This window comes from Microtus oregoni, unplaced genomic scaffold, assembly GCF_018167655.1.
Source record: "Microtus oregoni isolate MIOR12 unplaced genomic scaffold, Mior012 000049F_ref0000343, whole genome shotgun sequence".
NCBI classification, from domain to species: Eukaryota; Metazoa; Chordata; class Mammalia; order Rodentia; family Cricetidae; genus Microtus; species Microtus oregoni.
Window position 1 is genome coordinate 8,141,412 of NW_024543223.1, and position 21,567 is coordinate 8,162,978.

A 21,567-nucleotide genomic window follows, 5' to 3' on the forward strand; every position below is an offset into this window, starting at 1 on the left:
TAGGGGAAGAGAATGTGATCAAGATAATTACACTCATCTTCGTGTAGATGACAGCAAATGCCTAGGAAAGGTGCTGGGTTGCTGTCTCTCAGCATGACCTCTCTTCTCTGGGGTTCACAACTGGCTAATGAAGAGAAGCCTGATTGCAAAGCCCTGCCCTTCCTAAGTCTCATTACTTACTCAATTAAGACACAGCATGGTGATTAGGTTCTGCCTGTCTAGACCCTGGCTCAGCCATGGATGAAAGATGCGAGGCACTCATGGTCCCAGAAGGTTTTAAGAAGTGGTCTTGACCACCATGATTTCCCAGTCTAGACCATTGATTAGCTTCATCTCCCATCTTTACCCTCCGAGCCATTGTGTTTGGCCACAGCAACAATCTGCCCTTCTCTGAATAAGTCATTCCTTTTTCATCTCCACAGAGTCAGTTTGGAAATCTGCTCCTGCAGCTGTCTGATGGCATTTTGATCCTCATCTGAGATGCAGCTCGATTTCCCTGCAGAGAAGTGATTTTTCTAATCATCTTGCCACACTTCCCCCTCCCCATGGCTCCCATCACAGCCTCTTCACACCTAGATCAATGTTCATCTCTTTAGCAAGTGTGTAATAAGCACTCACCGGGTTGCAGAGCTGTGGAGTCCTGAGGTGACCCCGGTGTGATGATCTCAGAGTCTAGCTGGAGGAGGAATTCGATGAGAATAAGTCACAAGAACCCTAAAGCATGAAGAAAAGCATCAACAAGGGAACACCAGGGCACCTGAAACACCTGGGAGCAAAGATGGGGAAAGCTCTAGAGACAGGGGTGCCTTGGCATGCTCATGGAGGATTGACGGATGCCACCAATGTGCCGAGAAGGAAGACAGTCTCCACAGAGAGAATTCTAGACAGTTGTTCCCCATCAGTGTTTTGATCTTCTTCACCTGCCTCCCCATCTCTTCCCAGATCTCCCCACTTCCCTTCACACCCAACTTTGTGTATTTTCCATTCTCATCAATACCAATTTATATATGTGTGCTGCCCAAATATTCCTGGATACATGCTCTTCCACTAGACTATGGATAACTTATAAGGGGCTAGACTTTTAGAGAAAATTGATCCCTTCTCGTCCAGCAGAATTGCCCATAGTGCATTGGCTGGGGATGGGATCTCATGTCCAACTCCCCTGTCCATGACTTGGGATTGTGCAGGTCTTGTGCATGCTGTTACATATGTGAGTTCACATGTGCAGCTGCGTTACTGTGTCCAGAAAGCAGTATCTCCTAATAGTCACCCACTGCTTCTACTTCTTACACTTTTCCATTCCTCCTTCTTCAGTGATCTATAAACCCTTGAATGAGACATGTGAGGTTTGTGTTGCAATTAGGGCTGAGCATGGTGGATAAAGAATCAGTGGAGCCCAAGAAGCTTCTTGAGATCTGGGAAGTCTTTGACATGATTCCCCATGGTCTCAACCCAGATTGGTCTTTGCTGAGATGGCACATCTTAGCTACTTCTCCTCGCAGACACTTTGAAGAATCCCAGCAGTGATGGCTGCAGATAGAGCATCTTTAGTCGCCATGGCGTGGAAGGTGCCAGAAACTCTTACCTTATTGGGGGAGCAAATGTAAGACTGTGGATGCAGCTGCAGTAATATTGCCCAGCATCTTAGATACAAAGCTAGAGCCATGCCTTCAGGCTTTGAGGACTGTGCCCCAGACCTCACATATCCAAGCTGTTATCACAGACCTGGGCTCCCCACCCCTGCATTTGCCACTAATTCCCAATCTTCTATCTTGACTTCTATCACTTCTTATTTCCAGTTTCTTTTGCGACTGAAACTCAATCCATACAAGTTGTGACAGGATGGTGCTCACAGCAAATGAGAATCTATGAGGCAAATCCAATTCTTTTGACACACTGCTAGTTATTTCCCTGGGGCACCGCTGCCTGCGGGTACTTGGGGATTCTCAGCGTCTGGTGCCCTGGCAGCGTACTGGAGCTGTCTGTGGTGCTGACCTGGCCCTGCTGCCTGCCTGGGTTCCCTTCTCCTTCCTCCTCTGGAAAGGCTTTCGTGTGGTTGCTTGGGATGCTGGAAGTAGCCTGTGAAGTAAATATTATTGAGCTTGTTGTGTATGCTTTAAGATCTATTCTTCCTGCTGAATGCCTGCCTGGACACAAGAACCATCACCAATTTCTGTTTTTTCTAGCTTAAAGCTACACAACTCTTTATTCGTCAAATATACATCCACAAAATGAAAAAATAAGAAAATTGGGAAATCTGGATTTTTGTCTTATTTATGTTTTTTTTCTGACAATGCAAATGCTTTTCCAAACAAAAAGGCAAAAGATAGAAATTTTCTCTATGGTATCTTCAGAATCTGAGATTCTTTCTTCTATCTCTTGTATTCTGTTGGTTATGCTTGTTTCTGTAGTCCCTATTCGTTTACCTAGATTTTCCATGTCCAGCCGGCCCTCCATTTGTGTTTTCTTCTTTGCCTCCATTTCAGTTTTCAAGTCTTGAACTGTTTCCATTATCTGTTTGATTGTTTTTCCTTGGTTTCCAAGGGTATCATTCACTGATTTATTCAATTCTTCAAACTTTCTGTTATACTTCTCATCCATTTCTTTAAGGGCATTATTTACATGCTGTTTAAGGGTGTCAATCACTTTCATAAAGTCAATTTTTTCTACTTCATCTTGATTAAGGTGTTCATGTCCACATGTTGTGAGGTCGCTGGGTTCTGGTGGTTTCATGTTGTTTTTGAGATTGTTGGGTGAATTCCTGCATTGGCACCTGCCCATCTCTTCCTCTGAATGCTCCCCTATGGATCTTCTTTTACAGGATCAGGTCTCCTTGCCTACTGATATATCTTCCCAGTGATGGCACTCCCCGGTGATGGCTCTCCTGGTGCTCCAGTGATGTCTTTCCTGGTGCCAAGATCAGATCTCCTTGCTGCTTGGGTAGCTCCTAATGATGGCTCTCATGGTGCCGAGATCAGATCTCTGTGCTGGTTGGGTAGCTCGTAAAGAAAGCATCTCCAAAAGATAGAAATTTAAAAGTGTAGGGGAAGCCCAGCCCAATGGGGGGCATGTTCGCCTCGGGCTAATGTTTATGTATAAATCTGGCGGGCATGAGCCCCGCCAGTCCTTTTGTATTTCCTGCCCATCGCTGGATCCCTGGTGTTGTAAGTTATCCCTTCATTAAATTTTGCTGTTTCATATTAAGCTAGCCTGGTTATTTTGCCGCATCATAAAAGGAGTGATCCACTCTCCCCTCCTGGGCTAAAACCACCCAGATTTGTTATCTTACAGTCTGGGAACTGGAAGTTCTGCAGGTAAAGATGCTGGCTGGGCTGCACTCTTCTCAGGATGTCTAGGGACGAATCCAGCCCCTGACCTTTCCAATCTTGAAAGGCTACCTGCAGTTCCTACCTCAGGACCCTTCCTCTACCTTCAAGGCCAGCAGGTGGACTCTGGCCCACTTTTGCAGATCCCTCATCTTTGTGGGGACATAGCGATTTCAGCCAGTGCTTTCACCACAGACACCAAATCCAGCTGTCAGAAGCAGAGTCCAGCCAATTGCTAACCGTGTCTTTCTCTACCTGTTTGTTGGGCAATTGAATCATGTTCTAAAATTGGCCAGGGAATAGCTGGCTAGGTACTATTTTTCTTTTTTCTTTTTCCTCTTCTTTTTTTGTGTTTCTATAAGTATGGTTAGTGTATCTAAGTGTGCATTGAGTGTGCAGTTGTGTACCTGTGTGAGCAGGTGTGTGTTTGTACACGTGAGTAGGGTCTAGGGTCTGGAGGAGGCTATTAGGTGTCTTGTCACTCTTCATCTATTTCTTTGACACAGGAGCTGTCCTGTTAGCCTGTGAGCCCCAGCAATTCTCCTGTCCTTTTCCCTCAAAACCCTGGGGTTTTGGTGAACAAGACAATGGTCACAGCCACATTTTTGCATGGCTTCTAAGATCTGAACTCAAGTTTTCACAGCTGCAAAGCAAGGACATTCTTAGAGCTGACACTCTGGGGCTTCTGTCCTACTTGGCCAGTTTCTAATCCTGTTCTCTCTCTCTCTCTCTCTCTCTCTCTCTCTCTCTCTCTCACACACACACACACACACACACACACACGTTTATCCTGTGTGTTTTAAATAGTATAACTGACTCTTACTCAAATTTTCTCTGTGCTTTTATTTGAGAGCAGGCAGTTGGCCTGGCTAAATTCAGATAAAAAATTCTTACCCATGCTTTGGGGTGGTGACTCCTTAGTCTCTGTGCTGATCTGCAGGTCCACCCCATGTGTGTGCCTTGGCAACCGGATGGGCCTGTGCTGGGGTCTACATGTATTTCGATTCTCAAAGTTCCTCTGATCAGATCCACGCTGGTGCAGAATCTCATCCACAGATTTAGCGTGTTTTCAGCTCTTTTTACTCCCTTGCCCCACTTTGTGTTCTTCTCTCTTGGTTAGAACCGCAAGGTTTCCCCCTCCCCCACTATTGTGTTATATTTTACGTGGACTTGTATCTGAAACAGAGCAGAACTAGGAGGAGGGGGAAAGGAGGGACTTGGGGGCAGAGAGAGAGAGGCAGAGAGAAAGATTGAGTAATAGGCATTCCCCTGTACCGTTTGGAACTTAGAGGCTCATGTGCCCAACTTCTCATCAGAAAGAAGGGTTTTTTTGTTAAGTGCCTGTGTGGTTCCTACTGTCACCTCCAGGCAGGGCCCCGAGTTTCCTCCAATCACTCCGAATAGAGTAACGGTTTCTTCCAGAGCTTCTCTTGGGTACCCATTCTGTGGTTCTAGACATTGCTGTCTTGGAGTGTGAGCTGGCGATGTGGGATGAGAAGATGCAGGAAGTCATGGCTACAGTTTGAGCCCCACCTATGAACCGCTTTCTTATTGTCTGCTTTCTTATCTTCAGTCTGCCTGAGTTTACACTGTGATTCTGTCCAGGATTTTAGTTAAAATTAGCCAGAAAGAAATGGACTTGTGTGTACATATTAGCACCAGAAGTTGAAAGAATTACCTTATTTCAGGGACTCTGAGGGGAAGAAATACCAACTTCCATGGTTTGGAGATTGGGGAAGAAGTGAAATGGGCATAATGGACATACAAGGGCTGAGGTCAGCTCTAGCCTTGGGTGGGAATCAGAAGTGAGGACAATAGCTGAGCTTCCCTTGGGAACCATGCAAGGATGCAGGGTGCAAATGACTAATAGACACCCAGCAAGACTTTGGCCTGCAGGCCCTCAGGGAATGCCTGACTCTGACTCCTGGATCCCCGTTCATTGTCTTCCAGCCTCTAAGAAACAGCTTCCTATGCAGAATTCTCTGCAGCGGGCACCAGAATGTGAACAAAGGTCTTCAGGATTGAGATGATGTATTTGATTTAATATCAAGTGGGAAAAAATAGAAGATGATAAGAGAAATATGATTGCAATCATGTTTTCTATATGCTGTTTGTAGTGGATTAATAACAGGCAGGAAATGGACATAGTTGTGTAAAAAGTAAAATCTGAAGCAGTGAGATGGTCAGTTCTATTATGAGATTTATTTTTCAAAAAATGTCTGTAGTATGGCTTCATCATAATTTCAAATATAAGAACATGCAAAAATAATCACTGTCCTCTGGCCTCACAGTCACACTGGTCCTGGCTCTGCTCTGTCCCTTGTCTGGGAAGGCATTCCTTTCTCGGCTGCCACCCAGCTCCTCCTGCTACATGTCCCCACACCACTGTTCACCCAGTGCTGATGGCACTACACCTTGCCAAAAGTGCTGTGACTCTCCATCTTCTCTGTCAGACATGAGTGTGTAAGGCAGGGCCGGGTGTTTCCTTTCCCATAGATATATCTCCAGTACCCAGCCAAGGCAGATTAGTTACTAGCTAATAAATATTTATTGGCAGAATTCTTAAATTTCCAAGTAAATGACAGCTTTCAAATGTTAGGATTTCTGTTTTGCAATTTACTTGGCTCCCTTGGTGATGGCACTTGTCAAATCCATGTATTACGTTCTCTCCATACGTACACACACTGTCCAAACCACTGCTGGATGGCACGGTGCCCTGAGCTGGCAATGCACCCATGGAGAAGCCCAGATGAAGAGTGAGGGAAGGAACAGAACACAGGTTTTGGCTAAGTCCGCCCTTGTCTAGAATAGTCGGGAAAGTAGCAGTGCTGCTTCGCCTGGGGATTTCCCCGTCTGGTACCACACCTTCTAAGGCATTCTAAACTTAAACACACCAATGCCAGTTTAAGAACCTGTCATTTGCTTATGACATTTGTCATAGGTACTTTGTTTTAGGGGCAGAAGAAGGGACTCAGCCAAACATCATGAACCACGTATGATGATGGCAAGATGCAAGGTGCTGTCCAATGAGACACCCACTCTAACACCCTATTGTACATACTGTTTTTGACTCTGTTAACAGCTGTTGGGGCAGGTGATTCTCCCAGCCTTCACATGAGCACTCTGAGTGATAAGGAGTGTCTTTTCAGGCAACTTGTGACCTCTGAAGATAAATCTCCTTCACATTGCGAACAGGAAGGCTCAGGAGCAGAGACTCTATTTCTGCATCCAGAGCAGGCATTACTAATCAATCCCAATGTTCTTTCCCATCAATTCTAGTTTTAGTCTTAGTGTCATTCTCAGTGTTCAGAGCTCTACTTGTAGTCTCTGCCCCCTAGTTGCCAGAAAGTTCTTTCTCATATTTGTAAGCCCTGGTCTCTGGCCTCCATCTTTGGAGGCCCCTTCCCTGTGCCCGCCAAGTGTTGGTCAAGATGAGCCTGCCAAAATCTTGACCCCGCCCTCAGTCTATTTAAACTGCTTCCCTGAAAAGTTTCCTCCTGGTGTCTTTCCTCTCCCCGCCAGTGGTGGTCGCCTTTGCAGCCTCCTGGTTCCCCATCGGGGCCACCCAGGAGCACAGGAATCCCATTAAAACCTGGATATTTTTTAAATTTGGCTTGTTGTGATTTGGCTTGATTGGGAGTCTTGCGTTGGCAGAGAGCTGGCGATAGGAAAAATTCCTAACACTATTATTTATTGTTCTTCTGTGTGCTCTCCTGTAACAGTCTGAACTAAAGACAGCCTCAGACCTGGAAACCATGAGCGCTGGGGACAAAGCCTGTCTCGGTAGGTGCAGAAGGTGGTGGACTGGTAAGAGGTGTTCAAAGACTCAGGTCCACAGGGCAGAGGTAGATTAGCAACAGGCATTTGTTAGTGTCGACCTAGAATCTTCCCACGGGTGTCAGAAAGCCTCCATGCAGGACCAAGTCCAGGACTCTGGAGGCTGGAGGCCAAGGGCAGGTCAGGGTTGCTTAGCAACAGCATAGCTGGGACAAGTCCAGGTCTGCCACTCCCTTTACAATGACTGTCCATCAGATGTAAAGGCCTTCCTTTGAGTGGGCAACCTGATCCCTTTCCCCCAACTTTATTTCAAAACTACAGGTTCAGTCATGAAGAGGGCGACCTTTGGTCCGTGTAGAATGCTGAGTGTACCAAACCTAGGGAACGCTTCCAGGGAGTTTGGAAGGGGTAGCTGTGAAGACACAGCTGTGAGATCTGACTGTCCCCGGCTTCTTCCTAACACCCCAGTATGAGAGTCTCACATGGCTTCAATTCGCTGAAACCTTCCAAGTTTCGGGAAGGCCTTCGGTTCCTATAGTGAGATCACATATTTAGACATTTGGATTTCGCCATGGCTGTCCAGCGTGGAGGATGGATCTGGCACAGGCTGGCTGTTAGCCTTGTCCTCTGGGGGTTGAGCCTTGTTCCTCTTGGCGAAAGCCTGGCTGATTTCTGCATGGGTCCTGTTTTTGGTCTCCGGGAGGACCAAGTAGAAGTAGACAGCTCCCATGATGCACACTGTGGCAAAGACAAGGAAGCAGTAGGAGTCCAGACTTTTCTGTGGGGAGGTAGAGACAGAAAGAGCCAATGAGCAGTCAGCAAGTTAGCCAGCTGGCTGGAAAGCCGGGCTGCATGAGTCTCCTCTGCCCCTAGCACTTATATGCCGGCAGGTCTGTATAGAATCCCACAGTGGCTGATGCTGCTGCCCCACATGACATCCGAGTCAGTCTCAAAGGAAGTGGGGATAAGTCAGTTGCCCACCATGATCAAGATGAGAGGAAAAAAAGAAAACAGTCTTTATTGCTCTGTATTTTTTTCTTCAGAATAGGCATTTAAAAACTGACCATTGAGAAGGGACAATGTAATCTTCGATAAATATTATCTTTGGCTCATTTTACCATTATCACACTCCTCCCTTTCCCATGGCACACTCTTGTGTGTGAGAATTGTAAACCCCCAGTTTGCAAGGAAAATATGGATCCTGGTAACAAGGATACATTTTTTTTTTCTGGGATGCAGACGATCCACCCTCACTAATCGGTACGGCCTTGCACAAAAACAGAAAGACCAGGAGATAGGTGCTGGGCATAGTCACTGTTCCTTGTGTCCTGCTTAGACCTCAGTGAGATTCTGGGCTTACCAGGACTCTCCAGCCTCTGTGGCCCCTGACATGCTGCTTGGCTCTCAGTAAAGGCTTTGCTCAATAAAAGACTTCCTGGGCTAGGGAGATGGTTCCTGAGCAAGCACCAGGAGTCAAGTTTGAATCCTAAGCACCCATGTAAAAACCCAGATGTGGTTGTATACTACAGTTGCCTGTGACCCTAGAACTGGGAGTGCTGGCTAGGACAGGAGGATTCCTGGGACTTGCTGGCTGCTAGAAGTAGAAGCAAGAGGACCCTAAGTTCATGGCCATCCCTGACTTCGTGGGTAGTTCAAACCAGTCTTTGGATATATGTGATCCTGTTCCTTTAACTCTCAAAGGCTTCCTGGTTACAGTTGCCAGGCCTGACTGCTTCATCCTACCACTGATCAAAGACAAGATAACAGTGTTTTTAGTGGCATTCCCCAAGAAGCAATATCAGTGTTTTCATCAATTCCATTTAATCTCTGACCGAAGACGGTGGTTTTGGAGCTCACAGTGCTTAAGGGTCTAGGTTCTCAGACATTCCAGAGTCTCCATTGACACACGTTTTGACTCACAGTGTCTCTGTGGTTGTAAAACCAGGACAATAGTGGTTTTGTATGGCTGCTATAAAGAATGATAGAAGCATCCATTCAAAGCACTGTGGGCTTGAAGGGCGCCTCGCTTTGAGAAAGGTGCTTTCTGTTTGTCCACAGAGTCTGTGAGGCGTGAAGGGGATCGGGGAGACTCTTTTGCCAGAGAGGCTGTGCCAACACAGAAGATGAGCCTTTTAAAGCAGAATTTCAAACCTCCGAGTCTTTTATTTGATAGGTGGGGATGTTTGGCTTGTGATGGAGTGGAATGTGGCTCACAGTCCGAACCTCTGCCTGCATGCTGACTCTGTTTCATAGATGGTAGAGTCTCACAGCTTCTGCTGCTCTGGGGCCCCATCTCTCTGGAGACTCAAGCCAACCCAGACACCTGCAGCCAGGAGGGCTCCTCTAGCCCTCTCCACTCACACCTGCTCCATCAGGAAGTCATGTTGACCCTACCTTGAGAGACAGCCTGCGTCTGACACCTGTCACCACTTTGAAGGCTACTGTGTTTGTGGAAGCCACCATTATGCTCTGCCTGGGTCCTTTGAGTTTCCCACATCTCTCCTACTGCCCTGGATCATTCTTAGGAGAGAAGACCACACGACTCAGTTAAGCAAAGCCACTGTTCTGTTCAAAACCCACGTGCATGTCCAAAGTCGCTCTAGTGAAGCCAGACTCCTTCCCGTGGCTGATCTCTGGTCTGTTTTACTTCTTTGAGGTCATTTCCTTTTTTTCTTTCTCTGCTCCAGCTTTACCTCCCTGATTGTGGTTCTTAATACCGTGCCCCAGAGTCTTTGCACATGCCATTGTCTGTCTTCCTGGCACAGCTCTCAAAGACACACACACATCCTGCTTTCTCGACTTCACCATCTCTGCCTACGGGTCCTTCCTTACAGAGATCTCCTCTGACTCCTGTATTGAGAGGGCGCCTCCCAGCCCTGATGCACTCTTCTCTAACTGCATATCATCATGCAGCATAGAGCGTAGAACTGCCTGTTAGTTAGTTCTCCCCGCACCGAGGGTAAGCTATGTGGGGGTGGGCATTGCTGGTTTTCTTGCATCCCCAGAATTCAGGGAGCTGTGGGTAGACAGAGGACCAACAGTGGATGTTTACTGAGTGCAGGGTGTCCTGAGGCTCTCTACCCCACCCAGGGCATTCCTCGAGCAGTCTGGGGATGTCTTTTCCGCCCTCTGAACTGTTATGTGCTTATTCTCATTTCCCAAAGGATATCATGAAGCCACTTGAATTATTCTGTTTCATAGACTTCAATGAACCCACAGTGTCTGCGACATCTGGGTAAAGAACACTTTGTCCCCTTCCTTGTGATTCTCAGGGGCAAAAATGTAGGAAAAGTAGGGTGAGAGACTCCATCTCTTGGGCACCGAGTCTATGGTGGGTACCCAATACAGTTCCCTAAACCAAGGTGCTGGGGCTGAACCCTCAATGTGGTGAGGCCTTTATGGGGTGATCAAATGATGAGGGTGGATCCATCACAAGTGGGATTCCAAACCTCATGCTAGGATGCAGGGAGCCAGGCAGACTGCTCACAACCTTCTACATTCTTCCACATGAGAGGACATTGAGGGGTACCATCTTGGAAGCAGAGAACAGCCTCTGTAGGGATAAGTCCCGCCCCTTAGGGGGCGTGTTCGCCTCGGGCTAATGTTTACCTATAAATCTGGCGAGCCGGAATGGTGGTTCTGTAAGTCTATTTCTCCATTAAAGCTATATATATATATATATTTTTTTACAATCTGTCTGCATTCGTTTACGCCGTTACAAGCCTCCACCAAATCCCAGCCTCCTAGAGATAACCTGCCTATGGCATTTCATGATTGCAGCATATAGCTGGGATAGTCCTGCTCCCTGAAGGTGCCAGCCTAGAGAAGGCACAGAGCTAAGGTGGACATGCTTGCTCACCATCTCTCTTACTTGTTTCTGGGGTTGGAAGTCATGGTACCAATCACTGGCTCTGCAGAAGGAGGGTGTTACAAGACCAGGTTCGGGGGGAAGGGGTGGAGAGGAAGGAAGGAACTGATGCGAATGAGGATTTACCTTGCCCAGTTACACAGTCAGGTCTTTGGGGCCATTCATGGGCCTGTTTAATTCCTCTTTAAAGAAGACAAAAGTCAAGCTGGAGTTAGGTTGTCAGTGGAGCTGTTAGGGTCAGAGCCTGGTCCCTGGCAGCTCCAACTACCTAGGCTCAGGCACCCATTCTCAAACTACAGTCCAGAGACAAGTGATGGTTGGACTCATAGGGCAGAGACGTGTCTCAGTGGCCATATAGAGAAAAGGGACAAGAATCATGTCCAGTAAGCCACAGCCAGTCTTTGAGGTGTAACTAAGCAGTCCTGGTTAAAGAGGAGCCCCACCCACCACTGATCCATCATCGTCTTGGCTTCAGTTTCTCCTGCAAGTTGGTCTGGTAAGTTGCCAGAACTCAGTGACATCTCCTTCCCTGGAACCAGAACCTCCTCCAGCTGGCACCCTGGCTTCAGCCTTCGCTTCCCTGAACCATGAGATTCCTTGCAGTCCATCGCTACAGTGGTGCCAATGGGCATAGGCATCTCTCTTTAGACTATCTTCACTCCTGCCAGGACAGTTCATGTTGTTTGCCAAGTTTATGCTGCTAGAAAGGGGGCAGGGCTGGGATGAAACTCAGCATCACATTTTTCTCCAAAGCTGCCTTGCCCCTGGCTGAACCCTGGCTGGGACTGAGGACAAGACCAAGACCTGACAAAGTCAATGCTAACATTAGCAGCTGCTCTCTAAGTGCCTCCTGTTCGGGGATGGCTGACTAGCTCTGTTCATTGCCTCCTGTTTGGGGATGGCTGACTAACTCTGTTCATCTCAACCCTGTGTGTGATTTTACAGGTGAGGTGCCTAAGGGCAGACCCTGGGCTGGGCACCAGTTAAGAAGCCGGCTCATGGAATCTATGCGTGGAATGGAACTTCACTTGGGGTGGATACTTGGCCTTACGATCAACCCTCTTCGCATCCCTGTTCCAGCTCCCAGGGATGCTGCTAGCCACAGTCACAGTGCTTCTGCAAACACATCCTTTATGCCATTAGCTGGTTATTAATGTGGTCCAGATTTTTGTTTCAGAGAGGAAAATTTCTTTTCACAATACAGTAAAATGTTGAATTATGCTAAAAATATAAGGCAATTTTGGCAAAATACTACTTTTTGGAAAAGGTTCTTGAGATTAAAGAAAAAAGTCTCAGCTTTCCCCCCCCTCTTTTTCTACTGCTCTGAATCAGAACCATGAGGGGGTAATTGCTTCCCAGAGCAAAGAAAAGAGAAAGTATACTTTGGGGGTTTGGACTCTGGCTCCCACAGAGTGGACTTATGGGATACTATGTAGTGGTGTGGCTGGGTAGGTTCAGAGGAGGGGCAGGGCATCACCTAAATCACTGGGCCACAAAAGCCCAGTGTGCTCTGGAGGTGGTGAAATTATGACCTGAAGAAATTCTAGGTTAGATTTAGAAGTAGCTATTCAATTAATTTATCAAAAGCAGAAAAGGTGCTCTGAGTTGGAACGACTCATTTCTGCCATAATAGTCTATACATTTGCAAAAAAGAAAACAGAAATATGTTTCCATACTTAGGAGGTGCCTATCCATCCTTCATGCTGCTTCAATCCTGCCTTCCACAGCTACAAAAACATCTATCAAAGCATATTCTGCTGCGTGTGTGGAAGTGGCTCTCAGCTGAGCTCCCTGCATCCTGGGACACATGTCACTCACTCTTTGGTGTCTCAGGAATTCATCCTAGCATCTGATGTAGACTGTTCCTTCTAGAAGATTCCGATGTTTTCTGCGTTTGGCCACTGGAGCTCTGAAGGTGTTGGTATTCTCCCAGCATCTCCCTGTCCCTTTCTCCCTCCCTCTCCTCCTCCCTCCCCTCTGTCTCTCTTTCTATGATATTAGAACAGATAACAGCTTTTCAGTAGTCATAGTGACACCAAGCTTTGTGGCAGTTCCCATGCAGACACCGTGCAGGGTGTCTCTTAAGAGCCCTGTTGCAAAATACAGGCACTCCTGTTGTTCCAAAGACAAGACAATGACAATCATCAGGAGATGTTGAGATTATTCTGCCTCCCACCTCAATGCCGAGTGGCATGGCTGAAATTCAAGATCACCAATTTGGGCTCAAAATCTGCCCAATTAGTCCAGTTTTTTGTTTGTTTGTTTGTTTTGCCTACACACTGCCTGACAAATAAGATCAAGAACAGCAACTACCAACAAATACAGTGTTGATAGTGTTGTGGGCTCTGTCTTAGGTTGGGAACCCAAGGTACAGGCGGGGCTTGAGGCAAGAAGATTGTTTGAGACACTATGGGGGTGGCATTGTCACTGATAACTGTCCCAGGTTGCTTGGGACTGACCAATGTTTTAAGCTTTGGGATGTCTGGGAGAGTTTTAAGCAAACATCCGAGGGCACATTGGTCACCATAGAAAGGACAGGTGTTGTACAGTGAATTTATTTTCCCAAAGACACACTGCGGTCCTAGGCCCTGAATCCTGTGAATGTGGCATCACCAGAGAACAGTCTTTTCAGCTTTTAAACAGGTACTGTGAAATCAAGCTAGATGCGCTTCCAATCTGCTCAGTGGTTTCCAAACAAGAAAACATACACACACACAGATACACATACATATAGACACATACAGACACAAACACATACAACACACATATACAGACATGTACACACAAGGACACACATACATATTATATAATATACTCACAGAGACATATACACAGACACATACTCAGACACACAGAGACACACATACATATACACACACATACACATAAATACCCACACAGGCAGACACAGACACATACACCGATACACACACACATACACCAGACACACACATACACACAGGAATAAAAACAGAAATAAATACATATGCACAAAGAGAAACACACAGACACATACACACGCAGACACATACACACACAAACACATGCACACACATACAGACACAGAGACACATACACAGACACACCCATAATACTCATATATACAGACACACACATACATAAACACAGAGACACACAGATATGTACACACATGCAGACACATACACATACAGACACATGTACACAGATACACACACAGACACACATACACAGAACACACACATACAAACAGACATACAGACAGACACAGATACACACACAGATACATATACACAGAATACACACATACAAACAGACATACAGACAGACACAGATACACACACAGATACATATACACAGAATACACACATATTAACAGACATACAGACAGACACATGTACACAGATACACAGATACACAGATACACATACACACATACACAGAATACACACATACAAACAGACATACAGATAGACACATGTACACAGATACACACACAGACACACATACACAGGATACACACATACAAACAGACATACAGACAGACACATGTACACAGATACACACACAGATAGATATACACACATACAGACATACAGACACACACATATATACACATGCATACATAGACACATATGTGCACACACAGAGACACACAAACACACACATATTTTCTCACAGATACACATACACAGATACACACACACATATATATACACAGACATAGATGTACACATGTGCGTGAGCGCGCGCGCGCACACACACACACACACACACACACACACACGGCACTTGGTGTAACCATGGGGATCAGAGCTGAAGTTGGGCTGCTATAAGCCAAGGACCATTCCACCAATATGCAACAGGCTCTGTCTGCATAGCCTCTAGATGGAGCCACATCAGGCCTAGCGGCTCAGGCCTGTCATCTTGGCTCTTGGGAGTGAGGCAGAAGATTTAGAATGAGTTCAAGGCCAATCTTGTCATAGAGAGTGAGAGACCCTATCTCAAACAAAGATGGTGCCCGAGGCAGAAGAGGGTTGATCTATCTCTGGCCTCTGTACACATGGACACTTGACGCACGCGCGCGCGCGCGCGCGCACACACACACACACACACACACAGAGAGCACACAATACAATGCACTTATGTGCACATGCACCTGTGCATACACAGACCCCATTTTATATTTGGAAGGAAGGAAGGAAGTCATTAGTGCGGGTCACTTCTGTTCATCAGATATTCACAGTTTCCGCAGCAAAGCTGAATCATTTATAATTTGAATTCCCGAAGAACTTCACAGGAACAAAGGAAGAGGAAAAGGAACAGAAGCAGGAGGAAGAAATAAATGTCAATCAGTGCCTGTTCCCTCTGGTCTAGTGTCTTCCGGGCCCACTCACACCCTTGGGTGGTAGCTGAGTAATGAACCCTGCAGGGCTGTGTTAGGCTTCCTGAGACAGCCTCCATAAAACATTGGCTGTGGGCTCCTGCAACGGGACAGCCAATGAAATGCCAGGATGCTCAAGGCAGCGTCCCTGGTATGTGGGGCTCTCGGGCTTCCGTCTCAGTCAGCAGTGATGCTCAGGCTGAGGGTGATTTCCACTGGCTTTTTTAGTTTTCCCTTTCACCCTCTCCTATTCCACTCCAACCTCAAGCACATAGGACTCAATTAACCATATCCCTCATTTTTTTTCTTCTAATTTGTGTGTGCAAGTGCACACACATACAGATGCTATGTGGAAATGAGAGAGCCGCCTCAGGGGCCAGACTTTGCCTTCCACCATGTTGGAGACATCGTTTGTTGTTTGCTGCTGTGTATATGGACATAGCAGGTTGTCTAGCCCATGAGCGTCCAGGGATCCCTTTGACTGTCTCCCCTCTCACGGCTGCAGTGTTGGGATTACTAAAGATGCCCTATGGTGTTCAGCTTTACCTGGGTGCTGGGAATTGGGGTCTCGATTTAGGTTCTCATTGCTGTGTGGTAAATTTGTTACCCACTGAGCAATCTCCTCAGCTTGCAATACACCCCACTTCTTGATGCACTACCCTTCTGGTCCATGCTGAGATCCCTTCTTGTCTGTGTTTATTTCTCTCATTTTTTAGTCTTGATTATTGTTCTCTTTTCTTTTGTTCTACAATGTTCTCCTAATGCTGGGCAAAGTTATGTGTATATCTTTGATAAATAGCCCCAAATCTACTTATTATCTGACTATACACATGTCATCTTTTTATCTATGAAATATCTAGCTCTATATCTCTCTATCCATCCACGCATATCTATGTTTGTTTCTATGCCACTCATGAGTGTTTTCATTTTCTTGTTTGTGTGTGTGTGTGTGTGTGTGTATGTGTGTGTGTGTGCTTTTAAATAAAATTTTGTGTAGCCCAGGCTGATCTTGAACTCTTTCTGTAGCCTGAGCTGGTTCTTGTGTCTCCATTGCTTACTTGCAGAAGTTATGAGTTTCCAAGTTTGGCACAACCTATGTGACCTATGAAATACCTTTACTATGTGTAGGAAGGAAGTGGGGACTTGATCATTTTGAAACCTCTGTGCTGTAGAGCCCATGTCACAATCATGTCTGTCCTGTGGGGAACAAGCTGATCACGAGGTAGCACTTCTGCTAATTGGGGTCACCGAGAAAGGACTGAGAAGCAGCTGAATTTGAAGGCAAGGCTTCTGCAGGGAGGGAGCTCTGGTCAGAAGCGGCCAGCTGGAGCCACTATCTTATAGATAAGGCCTTTATTGCTTGATGAGGCCTCATTTCTATTATGCAAATCTTCCCACTGAACCAGCACTTGGAAGAACAGGCTGCTGAGGGTCAATGGCTGACTGCTTCCATAGAAGCGAGTGGAGACCCAGGGGTCTGGGGGCAAAGTGCCTGTTGCCACCCTGGCTCTCTCTCAGCTAGGGGAGAGCACCTCCACGCAGGTCCTGCTGCCTCAGGACCCTCACCTTGTCCTTGCAGGTACTTCCCTTCCCTCTTTACTTGCCCCAGGCCTTACCGCAGGATCCCTGGTAAACCACAGACTGTCAGCCACCAGGTCTCTGCTCACAGTCTCTCATTGCAATCCTGTCTCTGAGTATCTAAAAGGAGCTCTTCCAGAAACACCCACACGATTTCCTATGTGTTCCCACTGATTGCCATCCTTCACGGGTTACCAGATGTCGGGGGGAACTCAGTCTTGGTAATGTGCTCAGATCATTTGCACTGTTTTGACACATGCTGGTAATCCCACCCCCTCCACATTATATCAGAACCTGGGGTGGGTGTTTCTCCAGCAGCCACCAGACACCCTAAACTCTTAGATGAATCTCATGGCCAGGATTGAATCCCATTGGTCTATTGGAGAAAGTGAGGATTCCTCAGTAGGACACTTAAGGCCCAGCAGGATCTATCCACAATGCACCGAGAACAGAAAGTGGTGGCGTGGAGATGTGCATGCAGTGACTATTGTTGGGTGCTGAGTTAGAGAGAGTGTGTCTCCCACAGCTAGCATGTCCATTCTCATCATCTCCTGGGTGACGACTGGCCAGGTCCACCCAGAACTGGACTCAGATGACTTCTCCTAGGGGATGTGTGTTTCTCCGGAGAGGAGAGTTTCCCATCACAGCCAGTCCCTGCTCCTAAAACCCATCTCACTTCCATGAACAGCTGTATAATGGCCTTCAATGATCCAGGCCTAGGTTGTAAATGCTGCCTGAAAGACCCTACAGGCCCCCTCCTCAAAACCCGCAGCTAGCATGCTCCCGGGGGAACGTCCTGTTTGCTTTAAAAAAAAAAAATTCTCTGGATCAGCAGCCAGCCTGCTCCCGTAAGAACATCCCATGTGCCTGAGAGAGCAGGATATCTATGAGATAGAGATAGGAAGACTGCAAGGCAAGATGTCAATAAGATAGGATATCAACAAAGCAGGTTAGCTATAAGATAGGAACAGGATGACTGTTGCCAGGTATCCATGCTGAGAGAGGAAACCATTCATGCCCCCGCCTCATTCCGATAACCACGCTTTTGCTTCTGTAAGCTTGCTTCTTGCTGACACCTATGCTGAGAGAGGAAACCATTCATGCCCCCGCCTCATTCCGGTCGACTGATAACCACGCTTTTGCTTCTGTAAGCTTGCTTTTGCTCTCCCCTATAAGAAGCCCGCCCTCCAGTTGACAGGGGCGCAAATCTTCCGAGAGATCTTGCTGCCCGCAGATACCTGTGTCTACTCAATAAACCTCTTGCGATTTGCATCCGTGCAGTCTCGGCCTGTTCCTTGGTGTTGGGGAGGTCTCCTCCCGAAAAGAGGTCCTCGTCGAGGGTCTTTCACCGCCCTTTTTTAAAAAAGTCAAGGGGTGGGATTTTGTGCACTTGTTGAAGTTCTGGTTTTGAAAGGGAGGTCCTGGACCACCTGGGTGGGCTCTGTATGTCATTGTCCTCAAATAGGAGAGATGGAGATACACAACACACACGATGAGAGTCACAAGACATCAGTCACCTTGTCTCACAGGTGAGGATAAAGAACTTGGGTTCAGGTTCTGTCTCTGACAGGCTGAGCAGGGGTGACATCAGGAGTCTCTCAGAAGGGCTGCTGGAGGCTGTACCTCCTGGAGCTGACAGGGTGGAGCATTTGTGGGCACACGGCAAATGCTCAATAGATGTTTACATGAATGTACCCATGGACGCGTCTCCCTCCTGGCCTGGAGGAAAGGCATTAGGGCTGTAGTGTCTATAAGATCTACTTTGCTCATAAGTGGTTTGTAAACATAAAGCAAAGAAAACCACAATCTCAGAGAACTTAGACAACAACGAGGACCCTAAGAGAGACATACATAGATCTAATCTACATGGGAAGTAGAAAAAGACAAGATCTCCTGAGTAAATTGGGAGCATGGGGACCTTGGGAGAGGGTTGAAGGGGAAGGGAGAGGCAGGGAGGGGGGCAGAGAAAAATGTAGAGCTCAATAAAAATCAATAAAAAAATAGAAATAAAAGATCTACTTTGCTCGCCCCCGGGTGTGTCGAAGACAGGTCTGCTTCATAGACCCAGAGAGTGGACCCTGAGCCTGGGAAGGCTCAGCCGTGAAGGAGTGGGAGAGAGCCAGCCGGCAACCTGAAGTTCATTTTCTCCATGAAATGGATGTTTTACTGACCGCAGGCTCTGCCTGCTAGCTTTTAACCAAACAGGAAAATCACACCGAAGGTATAGGGCCAATTGAAAAACCAGCTTGTTGTGTCCTGGCCGCAGCTGAAAAGGGGGCCCCAAGGAAGAGGGTGCTAAGCATAGGTCTCTCTGTCCTCGGTGGCCCCTGGAAGGACCTGTAGCACTGTGAGATGGAAAGCCATTGTTTAAATGCAGCCGAAGGTGACCTGGAGGTTGGATGGGGCACCTGCCTTCCAGCTGCTGGGTTGAGGAGGCAGCGGCACATAACAGACCAGAGTAAAGACAAGCAGGTAGGGGAGCTGGACTTGGTGGGCCCTGGAGCCTGGAATAACCACCTCTTCCCTGGCCTCAGTGGACTTGTCTGTAGCTGTAGGCCGTGGGGGAGGACCTGGAGGCTGTGGAGTAGAGTTTGCAGCTGTGAGAGAAGCAGCTGTCCCACAGGTCTACAGCTGTGCCGTGGCTGGGCGTGGTGGGCGGGGGACAGGGCTTTCTCGCTGGCACTAGGGTCACTGGGACGTGCTGGGCTGGCACTAAGCAGTGTTTGGAATAGTGGGCCAGGGAGGATGATGGGATTGAAATGCCCTTTGGGGAGAGATGACAGGTGTGTGGTTGGGGGTATGTGATGTAGTCTCACCCTCTCCAGGTTGATACACCTGTGTCATGGGCCTCAGGGAGCCCTGGGTGATGGTGTTCCAGTTGGATGCTGCTGGGCTCTGTCTCTGTGCACAACCTTTGCAAAGTCCTTGTCTTTTACGCTCTGACCTACGGATAACTTCGTGAGCTCACTCGCTTCTCAGCCGCCTCCTGCCTCACCCTGCTGCAGCTGTATCGGCCCCTATATTGCTTCCCATCTAGGGCAAGCATGAACCAGCCTGTTTGCACTGCTGTTAGGCTAACCTGGACTTTATACTTCCCAGACTCCCCTGCTCCTTATCTTTCTCATGTCTCTACTCCAGTACCACTTCCTTTGAGACATCTTTGAGGAGCACTATACCCACAACAGCCCACGTGCTACAGAAGCACGGCTCCAGCAGCCCATAAGCTTCAGAACCCTGTCTCTAACAGTCCACAGGCTGGGGCTCACTCATTTTTGTTTCCCCAAACACTGCAAACCCTAGTGAATTTGCATCTGCTTCTGAAATGTGTTGGCATTTTCCTACCAATCACTGTCTTCTTTGGGATGCTCAGAGTGTATGTAGGACACACAGTACAACATTTCTGAGGTTTGTCTGACACAGTGTTGAGCACATGGCAAGAGTGGCCTATACGTCATAGGGTCAAGCAATAGGTGACTCATTCTTCAGGAGGCAGCCCATAGCATCTGGGACCAGCTCCTAGAAGGGACAGAGGGAGGAGGGACAGGAGAGAGGAGGGACGGAGATGAAAAGGGACAGAATGGGGAAAGGGATGGGAGGGAGGGACAGGAGAAAGGAGGGGGTAGAAGAGGAGAAAGGTGGGAAAGGGAGGATAGAGGGACAAGAGGAAGGAGGGATAGGAGGGAAGGACAGGAGGGAGAGAAGAGGATCGTCATCAAAGTACATATCCTTCCTTCCTCAGGACCATAGTATGAGTTGAGACAAAGAGACAGGAGAGAGAGAGGGGTGGGGAGGGAGATGAAGAGAGAGACACCCATCAGAAAGCAACCAGACAAATTTCACTGTGTCTCAGAGTCCCCAGGCAATGTGAAGGCTGGAGGCCCCCTGGTCAGGCATACCTGCATGAAGGGGAAAAGGAGCCCCACAGCGAAGTTGGAGAGCCAGTTGACTGTGCCTGCGATAATGAAGGCCGCTGGCCGCTCTGACTGCTGGAAGAACTCGCCGGTCAGGATGAACGGGATCCCACCTGTGAGGGCACAGGAACAAAGCCTTCAGGAGACCTCACCCACCACATGGCTTCCATCGCTAGGTGCTGGACTGCCATGAAGTAAGGGTGCTGTCTCAGCAGGAGCAGCTGTACCTGCATGAGGGAGGGTTGGAGCCTTAGCAGCCCTCAGCCCCAGAGACACAAACAGTTCCCTGACCCAGTTCATGGAAGACTGGGGGACAGGCTGAGATCCAGCACAAACCCCATGCTGCATGGGCAGGAGTGATTAAGGCAACAGACATCGATGAGATACCGATGCAGCTCCATCTAGGGTGGAATGGGTTGTCTTCCTATCAACCTTTCTAGGGCTAAGATACATTGAATGCACACGGGCTCCCTGCTTTTGGTTTAACCTCACCACCCTCCATGTGCTTACAGCATTTGCATTAGCCTGACTTTAGACTCGGACTCCAAACTAGAAAACTTAAGGTTTGGTTATGAAGTGTTGTCCAAAAGCTCATAGTTGGTTTGGCCCTAGCCGGTGGGTGTAATCATGAGATGTGACTGGTTCATGAGGACTCCAACTTAATCAATAGATCAATCCCTTCGCAGTGTGTGTTAGAGGAAGGGGAGGCATTCTCTGAAAAGCTACATGCCATTGCTGGCCACC

At 47.6% G+C, this 21,567-nt stretch overlaps 1 protein-coding gene across 1 annotated transcript in view; it reads right to left on the reverse strand.

The window, feature by feature from the left end:
* Positions 1 to 7,635: 7,635 nt before the first annotated feature.
* Positions 7,636 to 21,567, reverse strand: part of Slc2a9 (solute carrier family 2 member 9) — a 119,940-nt gene continuing 106,008 nt past the window's right edge. Inside the window, exons 11-12 of the mRNA XM_041636279.1 lie at positions 20,809 to 20,936; positions 7,636 to 7,881 (exon numbers count right to left, since the gene is read on the reverse strand). Of these exons, the coding sequence (XP_041492213.1) occupies positions 7,636 to 7,881; positions 20,809 to 20,936 (374 nt within the window). The remainder of the gene's footprint in view (positions 7,882 to 20,808; positions 20,937 to 21,567) is intronic.